The 24,452-nt window shown below is 44.5% G+C and overlaps 1 protein-coding gene across 1 annotated transcript in view; it reads left to right on the top strand.

The window, feature by feature from the left end:
- The window catches only part of CITED1 (Cbp/p300 interacting transactivator with Glu/Asp rich carboxy-terminal domain 1), a 40,449-nt gene extending 20,992 nt beyond the window's left edge, over nt 1-19,457 (top strand). Inside the window, exons 3-4 of the mRNA XM_033944007.1 lie at nt 553-729; nt 16,197-19,457. Coding sequence (XP_033799898.1) covers nt 553-729; nt 16,197-16,716 — 697 coding nt within the window. The 3' untranslated portion in view covers nt 16,717-19,457. The remainder of the gene's footprint in view (nt 1-552; nt 730-16,196) is intronic.
- Nucleotides 19,458-24,452: the final 4,995 nt, after the last annotated feature.

The following is a 24,452-nucleotide window of genomic DNA, read 5'->3' on the forward strand; positions in this document are numbered from 1 at the left end:
AAACCACACATCCACATCCTTCCCGTCTCCTTCCTTGCTGGATCAAAATAATAATAATAAAAAAGTAGATTATGTTCTTTGGCAGCCTCTGATCTTTAACTAGTCTCCGGACATCTGGATTAATGTTGGCAGCTATAATTTATAAATGCCAGCGTCAAAGTGAATCTAGAGCTGTCATGTGTCCCTGTATGTAGGAAGGAATTTCCCTGTAGAACTTTGTCCCTTCAGAATCATCTCCCGGGCGTATAGATGGCAGAGAAAAACGTTCCTAATTTGTTTTCTTTCCCCCGAGAATGAGTTAATTCCTCGTCGTTGAGGAGGGGGGAATAAGGATGAGAGGTGAAAAATTACTGGGTCCTGTTTGCCAGTCAGATGGTCTCAGTCTCCTCCCCCCCCCCCTAATGGGTACCAACCAACTCTCTCGGCTATTAGCTCAGCAGCAACGCAGTCCAGCTCTTCAGGCAAAAGTCCAGCCCAAGTTTTACCACTGAACCTGCCCTCCCCTGATGCTTTGACATGTGCTGCAGGCAGTGATCTGAAGCGGTTATAAAGAGAAAAAGGCTCTGCTCAAAGACACAAGCCGGGCTGGGCTGGGGCAGGCACTTGGGTGGTTTCTCCTGGATACAGCCAGTGCACTTTTTCCTTGGGCTACGTTAACAGGAATCAAGCGGAAGGGACGGTGGGAGTCCACAGATCCGTTCATGGGCTCCAGTGGTCCTGCTCTGACTGGTAAGCAAACTTGGATGCGCCGATCACTGGGGAAATAATGAAGAATCGTAACTTTTTTTTTATTTTTTGCAATTTATTTACGGGAAGAAGGGTTTCATTGAATTTTTTTTTTTTTTTTAACACAAACCATTTTTTCTCCTTGAAGGACAGAGTGGAACCGAAGCAGATCTGCAACTCATTAATGCAAAGTTCAGGGGAAAATGTCTTCGGGGGACTCTGCTCTGAATTTATACGGGCGGGGGGGGGGGGGGGGTTAACGTAAACAAGAGACTGAAAGCTGAACCGGAATAATACGAACTGGCTGATTTGTCTAAAAGTTACGGAAATTTGCCCCTACGCAAGGCTAAAATGGGCTCTGGATACTTCTCTGGTGGCTGCCCAGTAGTTCCTATATGAAATTAAAGTTTAATATCTTGTGACCTTTAGGAACTTGTAACGAACCATATTAATGCATCAAAGTCTTATTTTGGTGCTATCTCCGGAGAAGGACCTATATTAACTTTAAGCACTTGCGTGGTATTTGCATTTGCATCTGCCCTCCTGGGTTGTGGTTTTTTTTTCTGTACACGGCAGTTGATTCTCTTGAGACAGTCCCATCTCCCGTCTAGCCTTTGATATTGCCGAAATGAAAGGTCTTTGAGAAACCCAGAACCCCTCAGCTTAGAAGTGTTAATGAGGGAACAGTCGGATATGGCCAACCTTAAACTTTGGAGTACCTATTACTCGGTTTATTAGAGGAGCTTGGGAAAATATAATATAATCTTCCATTTCTGGGTTTCTGTGCCTATCTAGGTTCAAGGGAAGTACAAATCAAGAAGTTTACTAGCTACTATGAGGTATTAGTAATATTGTTAAATCCACCTTTTACAGACTTCCTCAAATCCGTTCAGTATCTAACTTTCTATGTCCAAAATCTCTTAACATTCTGATTCACTCCTTGGTTATTTCAAAAATCGATGATTGCAATGCCCTACTCAAGGGAATATCCCAAAACGAAATTGGACGTTTACAGATCATTCAAAATGCTTCAATTTAAACTTATAATGAAAGCTAAGAAACTTGATCATGTCACTCCCCTTCTTAAGAAAGCTCACTGGCTCCCAGTGGCACATCCTATACACTATAAATTAAGTCTGCTTACCTTTAAGTCTCTGTTATATAAAACTCCGGCTTTCATTTACAAATCATTGATTCCCTGTACCCCAACCAGATTACTGAGGTCTAATGATCAACATTTATTAGTTATTCCCTCACTTAAAATTATTAATACACGGGGGCATTCTATTTTTTTTTTTTCTGTTACAGCTCCTCAAACATGGAACGCCCTTCCCATTTGCTTAAAAGGAGAAAACAATTTAGATACATTTAAGAGCAAACTAAAAAGCTTGACTAAGAGTTTCATTTCATTTCCATAACCTTGTTAAGGTTCATTGTTTATTCCCTCCCTATTGTTGTTGTTGTTTTTTTTTTTTACCATAATTGTCTTCTTTTCTATCAGCAATTTGTATTTATCTACCCATCCTTTCCTCTTGTTTTTACATGTTGTAATATTAGTATTTAACACATTAGGTATGTTTAGTTTTTGCTTGTTTTGCTGCCCCCTTAATTGTATGTAATTTTAATGATATGTTCATTCATCGCTTAGAAATTTGAGTAAGCGATTAATCAAATATACAATAAACTTGAATTAGCAGACATAGATGTACTAATCATTCAATAGAGGGGAACATTGAGCTGCTAGAATTACAGTACAGCAGACTGAAGTACAATGGTTAAGTTACATTCAAGTAGATTGGTGCGATTATGTTATGTAGACTTTGGGGCGAGAGCTCTTGCAGTTTCTTTATGGGTGAAATGCTGTGTAGGTTGCTCTGGAAGAGCATACTTGTTAAGTATTGCTGGAGTTTGACCTATGTTTCCAGATAGCTTTCCTAGGACATCAGGCCGCCCAGTGGTATAAATTAATATCTGACTTTTTGAATAAGAGACCAAAAACTGGTCTTCGAGACATTTGGAGCATTGAGATTAAGCAGCAGATTTCTGCGTCTCAATGGCCACGAATTTGGACTTGGAGGATGAGATGTATGGCGTCAGCATTTATGAGACAAACATGGTATTTTTAGAACTTACATAGAAGTTTCTGGACCCCTGTTTGTTTGCAGAAATTAGATAGTTCCAAATCTAATAGATGCTGCCACTGTCATCTTGATGTAGGGACACTGGATCATCTGCTGTTCTATTCTCCTTTGATACTTAACTTCTGGAAGTCAATATGGGGACAGATTAATATAATATTGGAGTCATCGATTCTGTTGACATATGATGTAGTCATATGTGGGATGATATTACATCTTAAACCCCCCATTGGACCGATATAAATGTAGGCTTTTTCTTATTATGACCAGGATAGCCATGCAAATGGTTACTTGCAATTGGAAAAATTGGGATCGCCTTAGTTTTACCTTTTGGTGGGCGAATACATGCCTTTGTTATAAGTATGAAAAGATGAACACTGACATGCTGGGGCATATTAAGTTATTTACGTTAGTTTGGGGTCCATTGACGCTTTTTGTGGCTTCGTTATAGTTGTCTTTTACTTTCTTTTCCATTGTTTTAACACACACACATCCAGGGGAAGGTGGGAGGGGGATTTCTCTTTTGGTTGTTTTTGTTCCCTGATGGAAAAATTGGAAGGAAGAGGGGTTTTTATTTTTCAATATTATTATTGATTGATTATAAGTGCTTATTATGATGATTATTGTATGTATATTGTTTTGCACATTTGTTAGCTTCGGAAAATTAATAATGAATTTTTATTTTTTAAAAAAGTATTGCTGGAGTATATAATCTCAAAAAGGAAAGTCTTCAATTTCTTTTTAAAATCTGGGATAGCTAGGTTCAGTCTTGATAATTGTTGGAAGATTGTCCCAGGTCTTGGTGTGAGGTAGGTAAGTAGTGAGTTAAAAATGTGCTTGCATTTTACACCTTTTGGTAGATGGAAGGATCAATTGAAATGTTAAGTTTTCTAGCTAATAAGGAGTTGATGAAAGGGAGAGTTAAAAGTAGTCTCTATCTAGGAGACAAAGGAAAAGTGAAAATACTTTGAGGTTCACTACTTCCTCCTCCTCCTCCTCTGCAGAGGGTTTGCAGTAAAGACCACATTGGAATTGTGTTTTGGGCAAAAAAGGTTCAGGTGATGGTCAATTACATTGTATGTAACCCTTATTTATTGGGCTTCCATCCTAATGGTGCTTTAATTTTGATAAATGTGGAAACCCATTCCAGGGTTTGTTCACCTGCCCCCCCCCCCCTCCCCAACAAGAGCAAGAGTTTAATAGTCCCAGTATAAACCACTTCCACAAATAGAATGCCCCACAACTGTTTTTCTTGTTTACTTGCTCACCTTGTGCCTTCTACACCTCCACTTCCCCCTCTTCCCAACTAGTTAATACATAAGTCTCCCATCCACATATATACATGGCTCTGCAATAAGTCATGAGAGAAGAGTTGGTGTTGGGACATAGTTGAGCATTTATCTATCCAAAATGGAAGAATGTAAGTGGAGCAGGCTGGATGTGTTGTATGGTCTTTCTGCCATTTTACTGTAGAAATATGGAACATGACAGTGGGAAAAGATCATATGGCCTCTTGGGTCTACCCATCTAAACCATGTCCAGCCTGTACAATAACTTTCTCTCCCTCAGATCCTCCATGGGATGTCCATGCTTTCCTGAATTCAGACACTTGCCATCTCCCCTGGGGGACTGTTCATGCATTCACCATAGGCGCCAGTTCGGTGGGTGCTAGACCAGTCCCAAAATTTTTAGCAGCACTGCTTGGACATCAGAGCTGAAATCTTCCTGATGTAGAGCTGTAGGGGAAAGCAGGAAGTAATGCTGTGTCTCTGCAGCTACTGCTCCCACCTCCCCCTGTAGCCTATTGGTCAGACATTCCTGATCCAGTCAATAAGCTGCAAAGGAAGCAGGACTAGTGGCTTAGGAGACATCATTGATAGACAGCCCTTAGCCAGCGAATAGGCTGCAGGGGAAAGCAGGACAGAAGGTTGACGTCTCCTAAGCTATTGGTTCTACCTTCCCCCTGCAGCCTATTTGGTTAGCTAGGGAATGTCTGAATAATGGGCTAATAGCAGGGTGTAGAGGAGAGCAGCAGGCTTCTTCTCTTTTGGCTTGCTTAGAGGGGGAGAAGCAGTGGTGTAGGCAAGGGTGAGAGGCGCCCATCCCTGCCCTCATCACCGCCCCCCCCCCCACTCCTTCCTCAACCCCCCCTGCCGCATGTGTGCCCCCTTCTCTTGTACCTCTAGTTGTTCACTGGCACGAAGAACAAGAACTGCAATGTGCTTCTCGTGATCCCGTAGGCTCTCCCTCTGACTTCACTTCCTATGTGTGGCATCCGGAAGTGATGTCAGCTGTAGAGACGATATGGTTGCGAGGGGCACGTTGAAATTGTTGCTCATGGCGGTGAACAATTAGAGATATAGGGGAAGGGAAGGGGGGCAGATGTGTGGCAAGGGGAGGAGTGGGAAGAGGCGGTGGGTGTAGAGGAGGAGGGGTACCGGCACCCCCACCAACATGGCACCTGGGGCAGACTTCCCCCCCCTTACTACGCCACTGGGAAGAAGTGCTGAGAGAGGCACTGGGAAAAGAATGAGGAAGTGATAAGAGAAGCAGGAAAGAATAGACACAGGCACTGGTAGGTTGTGAGAGAAAAAATGCTGAAGGAAGAGAGAATAGAGTTGAAGGGATGGGGGAGGGGCATGGGCTGTGATACAAAGAAGTGGGTGAGAGATGGGCTGAAGAAAGAGAAACAGATTAGGACTGGGAGAAGAATGGGGGCTGCTAGGGTAAATCTACTGAGAAAAGGGTTCTGAGAAGAAAGATCAGATTGCAGGGAAGAAGCACTAAGAAGTAAAGAAAGGGATGGAAGTGGCAGGAGGGGTGAGACTGGGGGGGTAAAAATAGATTTTTTTGTGCTGACAGTTCAAATCTAAAAATTATCAGCCTCTCCCCCACAACTGAGTGAGCCTAAGAATCACTGGGTGGGAGATATAATATTACTAATTGGGCTGGGTAAGTTTTTTGGGGGGTAGCTGCTGGTGTCTGCTCTTTTCTTCCAGCTTTGTGATCATTAGGGGTCAATAAGAAATCTCAACAGAAGGATGGAAAAGGGGGAGGAGGTTGTGAAAGCATGGACTACCATGAGCTGAAAATGTCCCTTTTTTAAAACGTACTTTTTCTAGGCAGCTCTGATATTGAAAGGAATATGGTCAGGGACTGAACTGAGGGAGAACGGAAAGAACACTCTTCCCGTTCTCTCATTACATCTCACAGGAGGTAGTAATGGCGGGGACACTGGGCTTTTTGTGCCTAAAGAAATAGCCCAGCAGCAGGAAGAGGTGGCAGGAGACCATTGGCAGTGTTGAGGATGAGGAGAAGGGACATGCTGTCTCGCAAACTCCGTGTGCTTTCTGGTTTGGCTCCCTGACTTTCTTCTTGCTCAATTGTTTGCTGAATCCTTGTTCCCCTCTTTTCTCGTGGCAAAACTCTGCAGCCATCTCCCAGATCTCGACTCGGATGAATAATAGTAGCTTCCAACATGTGTTGAACTGCCATTATAGAATTTGTGCTTTGCTTGCATCATTCCAGCATCTAACTTTAAATAGAAATAGAGATTTATTTTATTACTATTTGTAGCATTTATATACCACTTATATTCTAAGTGGTTTACATTCAGGTGCTCAAGTGTTTCCCTTATCTGTCCTGGTGGGCTCACAATCGATCTAATGTACCTGGGACAGTGGAGGATTTAAGTGACTTGCCCAAGGTCACGGGGAGCAGCGTGGGGTTTGAAACCACGACCTCAGGGTGCTGAGGTTGTAGCTCTGTCACTGCACCACCCTCACCTGCTCTCTTCAGGTTACCCCAGTGCATTCTTGGAAGGGCAAAGTACTTGCATTATTTCTGTTCTGTGTTGAACTGCCCTGTGCAAGTTACTCAAGTGATTCATTAGTATCTAACATGGGTGACACCATGCTTCCTTTCAGTTTGTCTGTGAGCTTACAAGCACATCTGGGAAGGAGAAGGCAAAAACAATTCCTGTTGCCTCTGCACCCTATCCTGATCATTCCTTTTCTCTAGGGACTCTGTAGTTCTCTTTCAACAGAAAGAAGGCTCTGGAATGAGGAGCTCAGAGAATGAAGATAAACAGAGTCATTGAAAGAGAACCCAGGGCAAGCATGGAGGATCTCTGGGGGAAGAGGAAGAGATTGGAGAGCTAGGTAGTTGGTATGAATGGGAAGACTGGTTAGGCCCTAGGGTCTTGTCTGCTATTGTGATTTGTTTCCATGTTATACAGCACACTTATAGTATTGAGCAGTAGTTGAAACAGGAGAACAAGTTAAGAGGCGACAGAGCAGGATGTGCATTTGTGAGCTCCTGTTCCGGCGAGTATACGATTCTCAATGTAGTTACTGTTTCTCCGATTTGATGCTAAAAAGACGGGGAAGGCAGAGGATCACCCCTCTACCTCTGTCTATTACATCCTCTCCGCACCAGACTGTAATGACTTCTTTTATACAGTCTCTTCGACGCCGGGTATATCTGCGGCAGAGCCACAGGAAAGACAGCAAATTTTCGGTGAGCCCAGCTGAACCTGACCTTCCCCCTGTGCCTGGAAACGCAGTAACGACTCAGCTCCAACTAGAGGGCCCCCTGAGATTGGAGGGGAGGGAGAACCGGTTGCAGCCTGCTGGTTTGGAGGCAGAAGTTACAACTTTGTCGGTCATGTTGGGGACGAATGAGGGAGGAGCACTGATGGAGAGCAGTGGTGAGCTGGGTGGAGTGGCGAGCCGCAATGGAATTCCACAGCCAGAACAAGATCAGCTCCAATTAAGTTGGCTCAAGCCACTCCTCAAACCGCCGGTGGTAACCCTGGATTCTATCTGGTCAGCAACGGAGAACCTGCATTCAGTATGTACCAGCGTTATCTCAATGACACTTGGGCTCCCTTTAAAGATGAATCAAGTTGAAGCTCAAATATTACAGCAAAATCAAAAAAATTGGAGTGATTGAACAAAATCTCTTCGAGGTAAAAACTCTCAATGAACAACAAGCTACAGATAATTTTTTTTTTCTACGAAACATTGAAAATCAAACTAGAAGCTTGAATTTAAGGTTATTAAATTTTCCTTTACCTAAATTTATGACTCAAGATTTTTGGTTTCCATTTTGAAAGTCTCAAGAGTCAAATATTCCTTCAATTCAAAAGCTTAATTTCCTAAAATGGACTGTTTTGGAAAAGAAAAAAGAGGAAGAATATGAACAACTAGGAATTTTGATGGTACTGGAATCTTCTGAAATTGAAACTCTTGGGGGTCCTTTTATCAAGGCGCGGTAGGGGTTTAATGCGTGGAATACTGCGCGTTAAACCGCCTGCCGCGCTAGTCGCTAATGCCTTAGTATTTTGGCTTGCCACGGGGGTTAGCGCGTGATGAAATGTCCGACACGCTAACCCCCATAGCGCACCTTGATAAAAGGAGCCCTTGGTAAAGCTGCATTAGTAATATATTTTTTTTAATTTTTTTTTCTTCAAGATAAGGGCATGATTTTGAGATTATTTCAACTTAAAGCAGATTTCCTATTTGGGTGAAAGAATTTATATTTTTCCAGATATTTCTTTGGGAGCCTCCTTCAGTTGAAGTTTCCCTGTAAATGTTTTATTAATTACCAACAAAATAATTATTTCTTGACCCGGAGCAGCTGCATTTTTTTTTTTCCCTAGAAGGATCTCTGCTGCTACTAGGAAAGTTCAGGGTAACTCATGTCCGATAATTAAAGTAGTTGATTTTAACTGCTCTATTCTTTAACAATAATTTCTAGTTTTGCCCTCTGTCCTGAAAGGGTTTCTTTTTTTTCCTCTTACTTGTTCTCCCTTTAGTGAACTATATACAGTAAAACCTTGGTTTACAAGCATAATTCGTTCCAAAAACATGCTTGTAATTCAAAACACTCCTATATCAAAGCAAATTTCCGCATAAGAAATAATGGAAACTCAGACAATTTGTTCCACAACCCAAAAACTTTAATACATAATTATGTACTTGTATTGCAAGACCTCACTCATTTAGAACAGTCACTACACTCTTGCAGCGTCAGAGAGAGAAGAATCATCGGCTCAGTTGTGATGATGTGATGCGTATATACTGTATGTACTCGTATTGCATGACTTTGCTCATTTAGAACAGTCACTACACTCCCACAGCAGCAGAGAGAGAGAAGAATCATCGGCTCAGTTGTGATGTGTGTATACTGTATGTACTTGTATTGCAAGACCTTGCTTGTATATCAAGTTAAAATTTAAAATGTTTTGCTTGTCATGCAAAACACTTGCAATCCAAGGTTTTACTGTATTAACTTGGTATTTTTCTAGTTCTATTATTACTCCAATAATAAAAATTGGCTGTATTATTACTAATTTTCTTATCAAAGTTAATGCTGTATGTGTAATTAAATCAAAGAAATTTTTTTAAAAAAGCGGTGGTTGAAACAGATATTATGTACTGAGATGAGGATTTAAGATCTTAATAAGCTCTTCTGTGCCATTTTGAAATACCTTTTTGTGGGACTTTCAAAATGTTTGGAGGCCATGTCTATAAATATAGGGCTACGTTAGGGCATTAACACATGCTACATTTCCCCGCGCATTAGACCTTAATGCCTGCATTGAGCTGGCATTACTTCTAGCCGCGTAGCGTGCAGTAGTATCCTGCGTGCACACCTTAGTAAAAGGAGCCCATAGTCTTGAAATTCTGCAAAGATAGATCAAACTCCAGTTATTTAGTGTACCTAAACACTAGTTAGTTGTACTCTGAGTACAGGAGACAGACTTGCATTACAAGTTCATATTATGCTAGGTAATATTCCTTCTCAAAAACTGTTATTGAGGTCTCCCTTTACAAAGCTGCATTAGCGGTTTAACACACGTAATAGCGCACGCTAAACTGCCGGCCGCGCTAGTCGCTACCGCCTCCTCTTGAGAAGGCAGTAGTTTTTCGGCTAGTGCGGGGGTTAGCGCGTGATAAAAAAAGTCACATGCAATAAAGCTGCTAACGCGGCTTCATAAAAGGAGCCCTGAGTGTTGCCATAAAGAAACAAATAGATCTCCTGAAATCCATGGATCATAAGGCACTCAGTTCATGAACCTGATCCTCTGATTCTTTATGTAAAATTAGATCTAAATTTAGCAATCGCACAAACTCCTTACAGACATCAGTTGCTAGAAGTTAATGACAGGAGGCAGGGAATAATACAATAGACATTTGCATATCAAATCAACTTTCATATGACGATGATGAAGGAGAGTGTGATGTAGTGGTTAGAGCCCCCTGAGGTTGTGGGTTCAAAACCTGCACTGCTGCTTGTGACCCTGGGGAAGTCATTTAATTCTCTACTGACCCAAGACAGATAGAAAAGCGCTTGAAGTACCTATATGTAAACAGCTTTGAGTGTGGCGATGTAGTGCAAGGAGACACTGAAGCTGGAACTACTGCATAAAAGGCCATTGTTGAGTATTAGATAAGAATCAGCAGACTGCTCTGTTGCCCAATTGTGTACAGTAGGTGTTGTTCCCCATAGTTCATAGTTGTGACTAGAATTAAAAAAAAGTCAATGTAATCCACTGGGACTTCAGATAAAATGCCAAAGCTAGGATCTCCCGTACGAAGAACGGCTAGACAAATTACAGCTATACTCGCTCGAGGAGTGCAGAGAGAGGGGGGACATGATCGAGACGTTCAAGTATCTCACGGGCCGCATCGATATCTTCTTTTTCAAGGGTCCCACGGCAACAAGAGGGCATCCGTGGAAAATCAGGGGCGGGAAACTAAGAGGTGACACCAGGAAATTATTTTTCACTGAAAGGGTGGTTGATCACTGGAATAGTCTTCCACTGCAGGTGATTGAGGCCAGCAGCGTGCCTGATTTTAAGGTCAAATGGGATCGACACGTGGGATCTATTCACAGGGCAAAGGTAGAGGGGGGTCATTAGGGTGGGCAGACTAGATGGTCCGTGGCCCTTATCTGCCGTCTATTTCTATGTTTCTATGATTGCTAAAAGCGATCACTTTTAGTGCATCGGGAAGCCACGTTAGAGCATCAATCACTCTACTAGTTTACATGGCATTTTAATATTAAATCGATTTTTATTTGCATGGTCGGATCGGGGAATGAGCAATCATGCAGAAAACCAGGCGGTGAGCCATTTTCTGCATTGGGTCGGCAAATGTGATTGTCGCTAAAGCTGTTAACAGGTTTAGTGACGATTGCTGGCTTTAGTATATCTGGGCCTAAGACTGCACTCAGATACAAAGATGCTTTTTGTTTTCAGTAATATCGATGTACTATTTATATTCTGAAAAATTCAATTAAGTTCTATGTGGATAACAAATTTTACAGAGAGAACCAGACAATCGCTGGAAAAAACATCAATCAACAAGAAAATAATTGAGATTACTTTTGATTTTAAGTATTCATTAAAAATTTCTTGGGCAAGAAGGACTTAAATGTTTTCTGAACAAACCATATTTATTGAATGTTCTTGTTTTGAATAGGGAGGTCATTCCAAATCTGCACTCCAAGATAAGCAAAAGTAGATACAAAAATAGTCTTAGAACAAAGGCCTTGTGGGCTTGGAAATTGTAATGGTTTTTAGATATAGCAGCTCTAATTGAAAAAGGAAATATGATCTCCTCTATCATGGAATGAGTATCTATTTAAAGAAATAGTAAAGCGTCTCATAGGGGTGACTCATTTCTTTACTGGGAGGCTGCTAAAGTGGTGTTGCGGGGTGAGATCATTGCTTACTCTAGCCGAAAGAAAAAAAGGCGCGACCGTCAGGTGCTCCGGCTGGAGCGCCAGGTTCAGGATGATCGTCGCCGCTATGGGGCTCATCCCACCGGAATCAATAGAGCGTTATTATTGGCTTCGCAGTTGTCGTTGCGGGAACTATTACATGATCGGGCTATGAAGTCTTTGGCATACTATAAATTTCAACTGTATTTGCATGCTAATAAGAGCGGTAAGCTTTTGGCAAATTTGATTCGACGTGCTAAGGGGTTTTCCCCAATTCTCCATCTCCGCCGGGCAGATGGTGGTTTGGTCCACAAAGATGAGGATATGGCGGCGGTGTTTCACCATTATTTCCAGGAGTTGTATGCTGCTCCACCGGTTTCTGCGTTGGCGGGTGATCTTTATTTGGATCAGGTCTCTCAGCCGGTGGTGACAGACGCTCAGAATGCGCGTTTGCAGGCTCCTTTTACAGTTGAAGAGCTATCGCTGGTTCTTGGTAGTTCTCCGCTGCAGAGGGCGGCGGGGCCCGATGGCTTTCGCAGTGAATTCTATAGACTTCTACTTGCGGACGTGGCCCCAGTTCTGGTTGATGTGTTTAACACTGCGGTACGCGAGGGGGCTCTTCCGCCTTCTCTTCGGGTTGCTCAGATTGTGGTTTTGCTTAAGCCCGGCAAGGACCCATTAAGGGCCTCCTCGTATCGCCCCATATCCTTGTTGAATGCTGAAGCTAAATTCTTTGCTAAATTGTTGGCCAACCGGTTGGCGGGTATTTTGCCCTCACTGGTGGCGGAGCCTCAAGTTGGGTTCGTCAAAGGTCGGTCGTCCACTCGCAATTTACGTACTATATTGGCTTCGCTGGAGTGGGTGGAGCGGGAGCAGGTTTCTTCTTTGTTGGTCAGTTTTGATGCCCATAAGGCCTTTGATAGGGTTTTGTGGGATTTTTTGTTTTGTACTCTTCAACATTATGGTATGGGAGGTTTCTTTAGTGATGCGGTGGCTGCGTTATATCATGATCCGCTGGCCAGGGTGCTGGTTAATGGAGTTTCTTCGGCGGTGTTTCCAATTCAGCGGGGTACTAGACAAGGTTGCCCCTTGTCTCCTCTTCTTTTCGTTCTCACCTTGGATCCCTTAATTCGCGAAATCTCTGCTAATCCGGCGGTTCGGGGTGTTTCTCTTGGCGGCCGAGAGTTCAAGATTTCGGCATTTGCAGACGATTTGTTGGTTCATTTGACCTCCCCGTGGGAATCCTTTCCTGCTCTTATGTCGCTTTTTACGGAGTATGGCGATTTTTCGGGCTTCCAATTGAATTATGATAAATCTTTGGCATTAGCTACGGCCGAGGCGGTGCGCTTGGAATGGCCGGGGCAGTTCCCTTTACGGTGGGCGGCTGGTGTATTCAAATATTTGGGAGTGCAACTTACGAGCAGTGTGGGACGGTTATATCGTGCTAATGTAGATGTTTTGTTGGCCGCTACGGAGGGTTGTTTTGCAAAGTGGATGTCTCTACCTCTCTCTTTTTATGGTAGGGTTCAGTTGTATAAGATGGTTATTTTTCCCCGCTGGTTGTATGTACTCCAGTTGCTGCCTCTTTGTCTGCGACGTAGCGATCTTCAACGGCTTCATAGGCAGCTGACCCGATTCCTCTGGCAAGGCAAGAAGTCTCAGATATCGATCTCTTATCTGTTCGGCTCGGGAGGGATCGGTGGTGTGGGGCTCCCGGATATTGGCCTCTATAATCTGGCTTGCTTGCTGCGATTTTTGGGAGACTGGTGCTTACAGAGTGATGACTATCTTTTTCGGGACTTTGAATATGCTCTTTTCTCTCCTTGGCACTTGTTTTCGCTGTCTCAGTTACCTGTTCGCCTCTTGCCTCCCGCGTTCCGATCTAGTTTCATCCTTAGGTCGTGGCGTTTTTCTTGGAAGGCATTGGTAGGGTTACTGGGGGGGGACCATCAAGTTTCGGATCAGTTGTCTATACGGGGGAATCCGCAGTTTCTGCCTGGCTGTGATAACTCGGTCTTTGTGCGATGGACTGGAGAGGGGTTTCTTCTTCTTGAGCATTTATTGGATGAGGAAGGGGCGATGAGACCTTGGGGAGATTTTCCCATGCTTCATTCTTTGGGTGTGGGAGGTCTGTTTGCGTACCGGCAAATTCATCATTATGTGGGATCCTTGGCGCGCCCGGGCTTACGGTTTCGATTGGGTAACCAATTTCGTCTATTTTTTGCCCAATTTTATGCTTGTGGCTTGACGGTGTCTGCGTTGCATGGGGCTTTGCGGCGGCTTACTCCTCAGAAGTCTTATACGGCTCTGGAGAACCGCTGGGGTAGAGATCTGGGCATACCTGGTGAGTCCTTGAACTTTCCTTCCCTTATTGGTCGTATCTCTTCTATTTCTATTAGTGCAGAACTGAGGGAATGCCAATTTCGAGTGGTGTATAGAGCGTATTTTTCCCAAGAGCGGGTCCACAAGGTTGGGGGCATTTCTTCTCCAATCTGCCCTAAGTGTACACTGGGTTGCAACTCCTTTTTTCATGCATTTTGGGGATGCCCTCGAGTGAAAGTCTTTTGGAGAGCCATACTCCGCTTTTTGGAGCGGCTGGTTGGTCACGCTATTCCGATGTCTCCGGTAGGCTTGCTTTTGGATAGATATGAATCTTTGCGAGTGCCTGCTCGGAGACATCGGTTGCTGATCCGGAAGGGTGCTGTTATAGGAAAGAAGATCATTCTTAGCGTTTGGACGCAAGACATAGCGCCTGCTTACTGGGCTTGGAGGAATCGTTTTCATAATTTGATGCTCTTGGAGCAGCGCCATGCTCGATTATCTGTCCGGCGGTCGAAGATTTTCCTGCAGACCTGGGACCCCTACATTTCCTCGCTTTCCCCTAGGGCCAGAAGTCTGGTCTTGAATTCACTCTGTTGTTGATACCTTATGCTCTCAGCTGTTTTCCCCGGGTTGGTGGGTGGATGTTTGGGAGAGTGTGAATGGTGGGTATGAGTGGTTGGACGTATGTGGAGTTCAGGGGGTAGGGTGGGATTACACATTGTGGGTGGGAGGATGGGAATTGGTTCTCTTGTTTTGTTTGATCTGTGCTGAGCGGCATAAGCAAACAGCCTGCTCAGCATAATCCTTTCTTGCTGGGGGGTTTTTGGGTATGGATTGGGTCTCATGGTGTGGGTTTGGGTTGGGGTGGGGGTTTGGGATTTGGAGTAGGTGGGGATTGGGGGGATTCTTTGGTTGGGGTGAAAATGTATTTGATGGTACATTTGATGTTCGTGACCTTGTTGTATGGTCGTGTTGTATTGTGTATTTACTGATGATGTGCCAATAAAACATGATTTATACTTAAAGAAATAGTAAAAATCATAACAAATAATTTAAAATGAATATATGCTCCTATAGGATATATGCTCCTATAGGTAGCCAATATAATAATCTAAAAATGGGTGTCACTCTGTTTTGTGTGTTCCATCAATGGCAGCTCTATATTTTGTATACTTTGAATTTTTTTTTCCAATAGAAATTTAGAACAACCCATGTAGATACTTTTTTTTTTTTTTTTTTTTAAATTTACCATAATCCAGTTGTCCTAGAACAGGGGTGTCAAAGTTCCTCCTTGAGGGCCATAATCCAGTCGGGTTTTCAGGATTTCCCCAATGAATATGCATGAGATCTATTAGCATACAATGAAAGCAGTGAATGCAAATAGATCTCATGCATATTCATTGGGGAAATCCTGAAAACCCGACTGCATTGCGGCCCTCGAGGAGAGACTTTGACACCCCTGTCCTAGAACAAGACCCTTTACAACTATTTTAAAAGCCATTGGGTTTTATATTGAGAGGAAAAGCAAGTAAGGAGGGCAGATTGAGACATCTCCATATTATTTCCACTGAAAGCAATGAAAGTAAAACCTGGATGTCTCAATCTGTCCTCCTTTTTCTGGAGCCATATCGTAACCCTATGCAGGCCACATGTGTATACAGCACTGCCATTACCATCAGGCCAGCTAAAACTGCAGAGGACTCTGCTGCTGACTTAGCCAATCATGATAGTTCACTTCAGGGGGGCGGACGGACTTTGGCACATCCTTGGAGGCAATTCAAGGGAAGATTCATAACTCAGAAGGCCTGTCTCTGGGTTAACACCTAGAATCTAAGCATATAATCGTGCATTGTCCTTTTATTGGTCTCCAGGAATGTACCCAACCTTTGCCAGTACATGTAGCTGGGACAACTTCTATGAAAATTGGTACAATGTATGTCTTACTTAGAAAAATAAAATCTCTCCCTGGAGGTAGGAAGATTGTCAAATAGCTACTACTTCAGGGATCTGCACCAGTCACCATCCCAGGGGGAGGGTGTGTATGTATGTATGTGTGTGTGTTTATTTATTACATACCCACACACACTTTTATTCTTGGGGGGGGCTGCATCCTCCTCCCCCCCCCCCTTTCTCTGAATTGCCACAAACAAGTGACCTATTGTGAAGGCTATTTCAAGCATTGCAAACTTTGCTATAAGATCTCACTTTCATATAAAGGAAACCAGTGTGCTGTAAGGAAGTAGAGGAACCACTAACTAAATCTTTTTGTTTGTATTCCAGGACCCTTCAAGGGCAGAAGATGAGTTCTCTGGTTTTTCCCAGTTTGAGCATGAAGGACCATGAGGCTGTGACCATTCTACACTATCCAGGGACAGGTATGAGTGCCAATAAGGCCAGTGGTGGAAGCTCTCATGTTCCTGCTGCAGGACTAATAACATCTTCTGCACAGCCATCGAAGCCCCCAGCATTCAGCCTGCAGACATCGCCTCATCTACTGGCCAGCATGCAGTTGCAGAAACTAAACAGCCAGTATCATGGAGTGACAGTTTCTTCACATCCTGGCGATTCTGCTTCCCTTCAGGCCTGGAGTTTTGGTTCGCAGCCACTGGCCTCGGGAGCACTGTCGCCCACAAGCACTGTTCACCATGGTCCTGGAATTATTGACTCTGACCCTGTGGATGAAGAAGTCCTAATGTCGCTGGTGGTGGAGCTGGGATTAGACCGTGCCAATGAGCTCCCAGAACTCTGGCTGGGGCAGAATGAGTTTGATTTCACTGCAGATTGTCCTTCAAACTGCTGACTTGTTTCCATTCAAAATGGGAGGGAAAGGTGACCTTCACATAGGTGGTACTTTGGATACATAGAGCTCACTATCAATCTTATACAATGTCTAGCCCCCAACTATGAAAGGCCTTGTTATGCCTGTTTTTGCCCTTGATTCTAAGTTGTATTGAGATACATCTTTTTTTTTTTTTTTTTAATTCCTCCAAAAAAACGGATAACAAATCCTGCAGTCCTATCTCCAGGCAGGTAAAGTGAAGCCTCATGTCAAAATCTTGTGCCTCCCTGGCAAGAAAAGGAAATATACTTCTATGAGTTGGTAGACCTCCTGAGAGGAAGGGGGTACATCAGCCTAACTTTATAGCTTCTCCCATTTGAAGGAAGTAAAGGTATGCTGTTTCTTTCCAAAAAGCACAACAGGAGAGGTGATTAGGAAAAAAATGAATGTGCATCTGATAAGGACCTGAAGTTTGTTCTAAAATCCTGGAAGGACATTTCAACATCTTGTAGTTAATGCAAAGGAACTTGTTCACATCTACTTGAACAGAGTGCAGCTGTGTTTGTGGGGTTTTGTTTTTTGTTTTAATTTTGTAGTTTTTCAGGTGCCCAAGTATGGTGGGGATGGTACAGGAGAGGACAACTAGGTTAACTGTTCTTGACTGCATGTACAGACCTGCAATGCAGTTAGCCGGAACAGGTTTGTACTTGCAGCCAGGACACCATTAGTCCCTGAAAGCATGGTTTTCACTCAATTCTGAAGGATTTGCTCAGGAAAAAATTACTGTTTTTGTTCTGTACTTTTTTAAGTTTCCTCAACTATATCTTATTCATAGATGAGAGAGTTTGACTGTTATAATACTGACCACCATGGAAGGGGGTAAAGATGATTAGGGTACCCAATAGCCTTTAATTTTGATTTTTCAAAATGTTTGTATGTATAATTTGGATATGGGTTCTATAACAAGGTGCTATGGAGCCACCTAGCAGTCACAAAGCAAATTACTTATGACTACTGTACAAAGATGGAGCTTTGACAATGTAATGAAAATGTTCAAATTTGAAACATTTTGTGTGTTGAAGGGTGTTTGTTGGTTTTTTAATTTTGTTACCTTTTTTTTTTTTCTTAGCCTAGCTCTTTCAGCAGACATCCACAAAACCCCACATGCCTCTCTTACAAGCCTTCAGTGTAAATGTGTATGATACCAGCCAGGTCTTTGTAATAGAGGGTGAACAATTCTAGTCTCTGAAGGCAATAAACCTGTCTGCTTCTCATGATCTCCAAAACAAATATGCATAGGAGATCTCTGCAAACAAAATTTCATGTGTTATCTTTCAGGGTCATCCCCAACCTAGTCTGGCTGATCTTCAAGAACTTGAGTAGTGAAACACACACTGACCCTAGGAAATGTCTTTGCTCACTCTTCCATCTGTGAGTTGTCCTGTATCACATCAAGTCTGACTCTGAAGTAGAGCAGATTTTGCTTCTGGTAATATGATAAAGAGCCTATGAAGTACTACCAACGTGATTTAATGCCAGTGCTATTACTATATGCTAATGTTCCGTAGATACATGTTTTTAATGTAGGATAGGGTAATCCACTAGTATCTCTGGATACACATTTATCTGTGAGGCATATAACTGATTAGTGCTTAATCCCCACCCCCTTTTTTTAATATAGTACATTGGTTCTTAAACCTATCCTGGAATACCCCCTCCCCCCCCCCAACCAATCTGGTTTTCCAGATATCTCAGAGACAAGCTTTCACATTGGAGAACATCTGAGAACTGGCTCTCATTTCAACATATTCAGTCTGAGTTCCTTTCCTTATCTTTAATGTTTGCACAGTAATGAACTTTCTCAGTGACAGACTAGCTTACAGCTGCTTTAGGTATTTAGGACATTTACTTCTCAGGATGAAGAGGAAGGTGATGCTGTAAATATTGGATGATGTGGAGGATTTCTAGTACCTTCTCCTTGTAGAGCAAACGGGGCTTTTCAAAGTCAGCATTCTTGAGCTGGGTTTGGATAGAAACCAGAGCATCCCAAACCTGTAATAAGGACAACCAGCTAAGATAGCAGGATATACCTGTTTAACATTTGCATAAAAATATATTGTGGATATGCTGAGAAGCCACTTGTCAAATAGTGTGTTTATATACTAGGGAGAATCGTTAAGTACTATTGTCAACTTATTTACATCCATTTTGCCATGCAGCCCAGTCCATCATCTGACCCTATGGCAAATAGCTGTTAGTACAAGCCAGGGTCTGCTCTTTCATACCAGAGAAGTAAGGATGTGTGGGAATACCAAGTACTTCACTAAGGGCAATTAACTGTACTAAGGCAACTTTCCACAGTGGAAAACTGAGCAAAACTGAAACCATCTCTGTGCAATAAATGAATTTGAAGGGGGAAGGAGTTTGGGATTTAACTTACAAGTGTTAGTGACCTGGGCAGGAAAAACAACAGCATTGAGCAGTAACTAGTGCTATCTAGAATGTTTCAATGGGTTCTGGCTGTGAGGTGAGGCAGCCAAAAAGCAAAGAAACTGAGATCCATCATCTACCTACTAGGAGGAACAAACCTTGGCTAGTTGCTTCTTTTTCTAAAGGTCTCTATAGGTGATGCATTATATACTACCAGGTGGGGATTAGTAATTCATTGAGCATGTGCCAACATATGTTTTAGACAGGGAAAATAATCAATTATGGGGCTTTTCTTTTCATGCAAAATAAATAAAATGATTGTGTTAACTCATCTCCTGTCTATGCACTGTTTGTTTTAGATTCTGGATTATACTATCTTTGCTGTAGTACAACCAAATTGGTTTATATATTATATAAAGGTGAATCAAAAATTAAAGGCAATTGTTAAGTTATGCAATAACTGGAACAGAGCTAGCAAAATGCAACATATGTACTCATACGTTGCACAGTTTGTCCACATGCAGTGCAGCGCTCGACCTTTAATCATGTGGCAGCCAGAAGGTCAGAAACGTGGATGTTCCTTTGCAAGATAAAAATTTATAAACAAAGCCCTGCCAGCTGAACATCTCTTTCTCTAGTTCAGCAGCCAGAACTTTGTTTTATAAGGAAGGAATAAGCTAAATATTGCAGTACTGAGGCTTGTATGGATGCTGTAGGGACAGTGGAGACAGGGACAAATTTTTTCCCCCCCGTGTCATTCTCTAGTGCGTACATCTTCCACATCTTCCTTACAGCCTAATGATTTACATCTTTGGTCCACTAAAAGAGATGCAGATACACTTTTGATAATGAAGTAAAAGAAGCAGTGCTCACCTAGCTTTGGGAGCAACCAAAAAACTACTTCTCTGCAGAAATACAGAAGCTAGTTGAACAATACAACAAAGACCCCATGCATATGTGGAAAAGTGATGTTCAGTTGCTGACAGTTACTTCTATTAAAGTATTTTGCCTTTACTTTATTTATATAAAACACAATAGGAATTTAAACTTGATTCTTGGGATACTGTAGACCAGTGTTCTTCAACCGCCGGTCTGTGGACCAGTGCCAGTCCGCAGAAATTTTCTGCCAGTCCACAGGGCCAGCACCTCCATCGGGCCCAAGAGATTGTTCTGTAGCCGCCGGTCCTCCGTGCGATCAATGCGGTGTCTTCGGGCCGGCTCCCTGAGTGCTGCAGTGCACAAAACTATGGGAAAAGGCTCCTACCCGTGGCCTGCGCCTGACCCAGAAGCCTTCTCTGATGTCGCAGCGTCGGAGGGAAGGTTTCCAGATGAGGCGCGGGACGCGTGCGAGGAGCTGTTTCCCACAACTTTGTGCATTGCAGCACTCAGGGAGCCGGCCCGAAGACCCTGTGTTAATCGCACCATGGACTGGCCTGAAGCTAACACCGGGTGGGGGGGGGGGGGGCAGGCCAGAAAGCAAGGCACATGGAGGGAGAGACACAACAGTAGGGGAAATGCTTTCATTGTTTTTATTTAGTGATTTTACATCTGCTGTGTGTTCAGGAAGAAATGCATTTGTTTGTTTTTCTCTGGAGGTTGTACTGCTTGCAGAGTCTTGCATCTTAGGGTTTGTTTGTGAATATTAGTACTTTTAGTTTTTGGTCCTGCATTTGCATGGGGTTATCTTTTTTTCTGGTAGGAATGAATGTTGAAAACATAGTGTGCTTTGTGTATTTTAATTTTGTGGTTAACCATTATGTGTTGTTAATATGATTAAATTGTGTGTGTGTGTGTATATATATGAAAAAGCACAGTTACTTACCGTAACAGGTGTTATCCAGGGACAGCAGGCAGATATTCTTAACGCATGGGTGACGTCACCGACGGAGCCCCGGTACGGACCTTTTTAACTAGAAAGTTCTAGTTGGCCGCACTGCGCATGCGCGAGTGCCTTCCCGCCCGACGGAGGAGAGCGTGGTCCCCAGTTAAGATAAGCCAGCTAAGAAGCCAACCCGGGGAGGAGGGTGGGACGTAAGAATATCTGCCTGCTGTCCCTGGATAACACCTGTTACGGTAAGTAACTGTGCTTTATCCCAGGACAAGCAGGCAGCATATTCTTAACGCATGGGTGACCTCCAAGCTAACAGAGAGGGAGGAGGGATGGTTGGCCATTAGGAAAATAAATTTTGTAACACAGATTGGCCGAAGTGTCCATCCCGTCTGGAGAAGGCATCCAGACAGTAGTGAGTAGTGAACGTGTGAACTGAGGACCAAGTGGCAGCCTTGCAGATTTCCTCGATGGGCGTGGAACAGAGGAAAGCCACAGAAGCAGCCATAGCTCTGACCCTGTGGGCCGTGACAGCACCTTCCAGTGAGAGACCGGCCCGAGCATAACAGAACGCAATACAGGCAGCAAGCCAGTTGGAAAGTGTCCGTTTAGAGACAGGACGACCTAGACGGTTAGGATCGAAGGTCAGAAAGAGCTGAGGGGACGAGCAGTGAGCCCTGGTACGGTCAAGGTAGTATGCAAGGGCACACTTACAATCCAGCGTGTGCAACGCCTGTTCCCCAGGATGAGAATGGGGTTTAGGGAAAAAGACAGGCAACACAATGGACTGGTTGAGGTGAAAAGCCGAGACAACCTTGGGAAGGAATTTAGGATGGGTACGCAGAACCACCTTGTCATGGTGAAAAACAGTGAACGGTGGATCGGCGACCAGTGCATGCATCTCACTAACCCTCCTGGCAGAGGTGATGGCAATGAGGAAAAGCACCTTCCATGTTAGAAGTTTGAGCGAAGTTGTGGCAAGAGGCTCAAAAGGGGGTTTCATGAGGGCTGATAAAACCACATTCAGGTCCCAGATGACAGGAGGAGGCTTCAGAGGCGGTTTGGCATTGAAGAGGCCTCTCATGAACCGGGAAACCAGTGGATGAGCTGTGAGAGGTTTTTCCGAGGATAGGCTCATGAAACGCAGTGATGGCACTGAGGTGGACTCTGATTGAGGTAGACTTGAGGCCAGCATCGGACAGGGAGAGCAAATAGTCCAGTACAGTTTCCACCGCTAATGAGGTGGGATCGTGATGATGCAGTAGACACTAAGAGGAGAACCTGGTCCACTTCTGATGGTAACATTGGAGGGTGGCCGGTTTCCTGGAGGCATCCAAAATGCGACGGACAGGCTGAGACAGATTCTCTGGAGAGGTCAGCCCGAGAGAAACCAAGCTGTCAGGTGGAGCGAAGACAGATTGGGATGCAGTAGAGACTGACGTTGCTGCGTAAGTAGAGTAGGAAACACAGGAAGAGGAATGGGCTCCCTGGAGCTGAGCTGAAGCAGGAGGGAGAACCAGTGTTGGCGAGGCCACCGAGGAGCGATGAGAATCATGGTGGCCCTGTCCCTGCGGAGTTTGGATAACGTCCGCAACATCAGAGGTAGTGGAGGAAAGGCATAGATGAACCGATCCGCCAGTCGAGCAGGAATGCATCTGGGGTCAGACGATGAGGAGAGAAGAGTCTGGAACAGAACTGAGGCAGCTGATGGTTGTGAGGTGCTGCAAAGAGGTCCACCTGCGGAGTGCCCCAGCGAGCAAAGATGGAGTGGAGTGTGGAAGGGTCCAGAGTCCACTCGTGAGGTTGAAGGATGTGGCTGAGATTGTCGGCCAGGGAGTTCTGTTCGCCCTGGATATAGACAGCCTTGAGGAAGAGATTGCGGGCCGTGGCCCAGGTCCAGATGCTGAGAGCCTCCTGACAAAGGAGGCGAGATCCGGTGCCGCCTTGCTTGTTTATGTAGTACATGGCGACTTGATTGTCTGTGCACAGGAGAAGAACCTGAGGGCAGAGAAGGTGCTGGAAGGCCTTGAGAGCATAGAACATGGCTCTGAGTTCCAGGAAATTGATGTGATGTTGACGCTCCTGCGAGGTCCAGAGTCCCTGGGTGCGTAGATCTTCCAGGTGAGCTCCCCACGCATAGGGGGAGGCATCCGTGGTTATGATCATGGAGTGAGGGGGTAGATGAAAGAGTAGACCCCTGGAAAGATTTGAGGAGTTCAACCACCATTGAAGAGATTGCTGAAGAGACGATGTCACAGAGATGGGATGATAAAGAAGATCCGTGGTCTGTGACCATTGGTTGGCAAGAGTCCATTGAGGTGGAGTCGCGCCAGAGGAAGCACATGGACCGTCGAGGCCATGTGGCCCAGGAGGACCATCATCTGTCAGGCAGGAATGGAGTGATGAAGGAGCACCTGACGACAGAGGTGGAGCAGGGTCCGTTGACGGTCGGAGGGGAGAAACGCCCTCATTAGTGTGGTGTCGAGAACTGCTCCAATGAACTGAAGTCGCTGTGTGGGAAGCAGATGTGACTTGGGGTAGTTGATCTCGAACCCCAGGAGATGGAGGAAAGAGATGGTGTGATGAGTGGCTTGTAGCACAAGTGGAGACGTAGGTGCTTTCACCAACCAATCGTCCAAGTAGGGGAACACCTGGAGGTTGTGAGACCTGAGGAAGGCCGCCACCACAATAAGGCACTTGGTGAACACTCTGGGCGATGAAGCGAGGCCAAAAGGTAGCACTTTGTACTGATAGTGACGGTGCTATATCTGAAACCGTAGGTAGCGACGTGAAGTCGGATTGATTGGGATGTGAGTGTAGGCCTCTTTGAGGTCCAGGGAACATAGCCAGTCGTGTTGAGAGAGAAGAGGGTAAAGCGTGGCAAGGGAGAGCATTCTGAACTTCTCCTTGACCAGACACTTGTTGAGGTCCCTGAGATCGAGGATGGGACGAAGGTCTCCTGTCTTCTTGGGAACCAGGAAGTAGCGGGAGTAGAATCCCTGACCCCTTTGGTCCGGAGGCACCTCTTCGATGGCATTGAGAAGAAGGAGGGATTGGATCTCCCTCAGGAGGAGGGGGGTTTGGGAGGAGTGAGAAGCAGACTCTACGGGAGGATTGTCTGGTGGAAGAGTCTGGAAGTTGAGAGAGTAGCCGTGGCGAATGATGTTGAGGACCCATTGGTCTAATGTGATGACCTCCCAACGGCTGAGGAAGATTTGGAGGCGACCTCCGATAGGCTGAGGAAGAGGCAATGATGATGGGAGACTGGCTATGCCCTGGAGGAAAAAGTCAAAAGGGCTGAGATGGTTTTGACGGAGGGAGAGGCTTGGCAGGTTGGTGAGACTGTGAGCGAGCCTGAGATTGATGCTGTTGACGAGGTCGGCGAGGCTGCTGTTGAGGCTGGTTGAGAGGTCTGACCGAGAACCTGCGCTGGTAAGAAGACTGCTGTCTGTAGGTGCGAGCAGGTGGAGTCTTCTTTTTAGGTTTAATCAGAGTGTCC

The sequence above is a fragment of the Geotrypetes seraphini genome, chromosome 5, assembly GCF_902459505.1.
Source record: "Geotrypetes seraphini chromosome 5, aGeoSer1.1, whole genome shotgun sequence".
Classification (NCBI taxonomy): Eukaryota; Metazoa; Chordata; class Amphibia; order Gymnophiona; family Dermophiidae; genus Geotrypetes; species Geotrypetes seraphini.